The sequence below is a fragment of the Tupaia chinensis genome, unplaced genomic scaffold, assembly GCF_000334495.1.
Source record: "Tupaia chinensis unplaced genomic scaffold, TupChi_1.0 Scaffold000573_1, whole genome shotgun sequence".
In the NCBI taxonomy this organism is placed as follows: Eukaryota; Metazoa; Chordata; class Mammalia; order Scandentia; family Tupaiidae; genus Tupaia; species Tupaia belangeri.
The window spans coordinates 3,675,310-3,676,372 of NW_006160087.1; the positions used below are offsets into that span (position 1 = coordinate 3,675,310).

The 1,063-nt window shown below is 62.7% G+C and overlaps 1 protein-coding gene across 1 annotated transcript in view; it reads left to right on the plus strand.

Annotated features, from left to right (window-relative positions):
• NKAIN1 (sodium/potassium transporting ATPase interacting 1) overlaps positions 1-121 on the plus strand; it is a 22,890-nt gene extending 22,769 nt beyond the window's left edge. Inside the window, exon 7 of the mRNA XM_014591421.1 lies at positions 100-121. Within this exon, the coding sequence (XP_014446907.1) occupies positions 100-121 (22 nt within the window). The remainder of the gene's footprint in view (positions 1-99) is intronic.
• The last annotated feature ends 942 nt before the right edge of the window (positions 122-1,063 follow it).

Below are 1,063 nucleotides of genomic sequence, written 5' to 3' on the forward strand. Positions count from 1 at the left end.
GTTGGTATTGTTTTTTATCTCAGCCTTGCGGGCGCTGGGGCCATCCTGCCCCAACCTCTGCCAGCACCCTGCTCGGCCCACAGAGGCAGCAGGACACAGACCCCTCACCATCACTCAGTAGCCCTGGGACAGCTACTGGGACCCAAGGGGCCCGAGCCCTGGGATCTGATGGCAGCGCCGTCACTGACTCCCTGTGTGACGTCTAGCAAAGCCTTACCCTCTCTGGGCCTCAGTTCCCCTTCCGGTCATTAAAATAGCCCTTTAGCATCTGGACTGGTCCAGCCGTCTCCCTGACGCCCAGTCCCTTGGACTCGGCTGGGGTTATCACTCCCACTTCCGGGGCATGGAAACTGAGGCACTGAGAGGGGACTGATGTGCTGCAGCCACAGGGCCGGGCTTCCGCTGGAGGCGGGCCTTGAACGGCGCATCCTGTCCTCTCAGACTCCAGAACCCAGCATCTGGTCTCGGAATCCCATCCCCAAGCCCCTCCCGCTTGGACACTGAACGTGCGTGGTCTCCAGCACTCCCACATCCGCGCTTGCTGACACCTCTCTTAAAGCAATACCCATTCGGCCTTCTTGCCAGGGAAGGGCAGGCGGAGCGTGGAGCCCCGATTCAGCCTGACCCACAGGGACGCCTTCCTAGCTCAGCTTCTTGGCAAACCTTTCAAGCTCTCCAGAAAATGAGGAAACAACTCAGTCACCCGCCCCTGTCCAGGTCCCCGAGGCTGGCTCTACCGCACCCAAGATCTCCCAGCCCTTAGCAACCCCGCCAGCCCAGCGGCTGCACTCTCCCTGGCTGGAAGACCTGTGCATCAGAGGGCGGGAGGCCGCCTGGGCCTCCGTCCGCAATGGCCAGTGTGTGACCACTCCTGTCTAAAGCAACTGCTGGCCATCCCAGGATGCCTTCCCAGGCAGAACAGGTGTGGGTGTGGGGAGGGGGCTGGGGTGGCCGGCTTCCCCGCCCTTCCTCCCCACCTCCCTCCCAGGACCCACTTCCCTCCCGTGCACTGGCTGGTGAGCTCGCAGAGAGAGGGTCAGGCCTCAGCGTCCCAGTCTGAGAA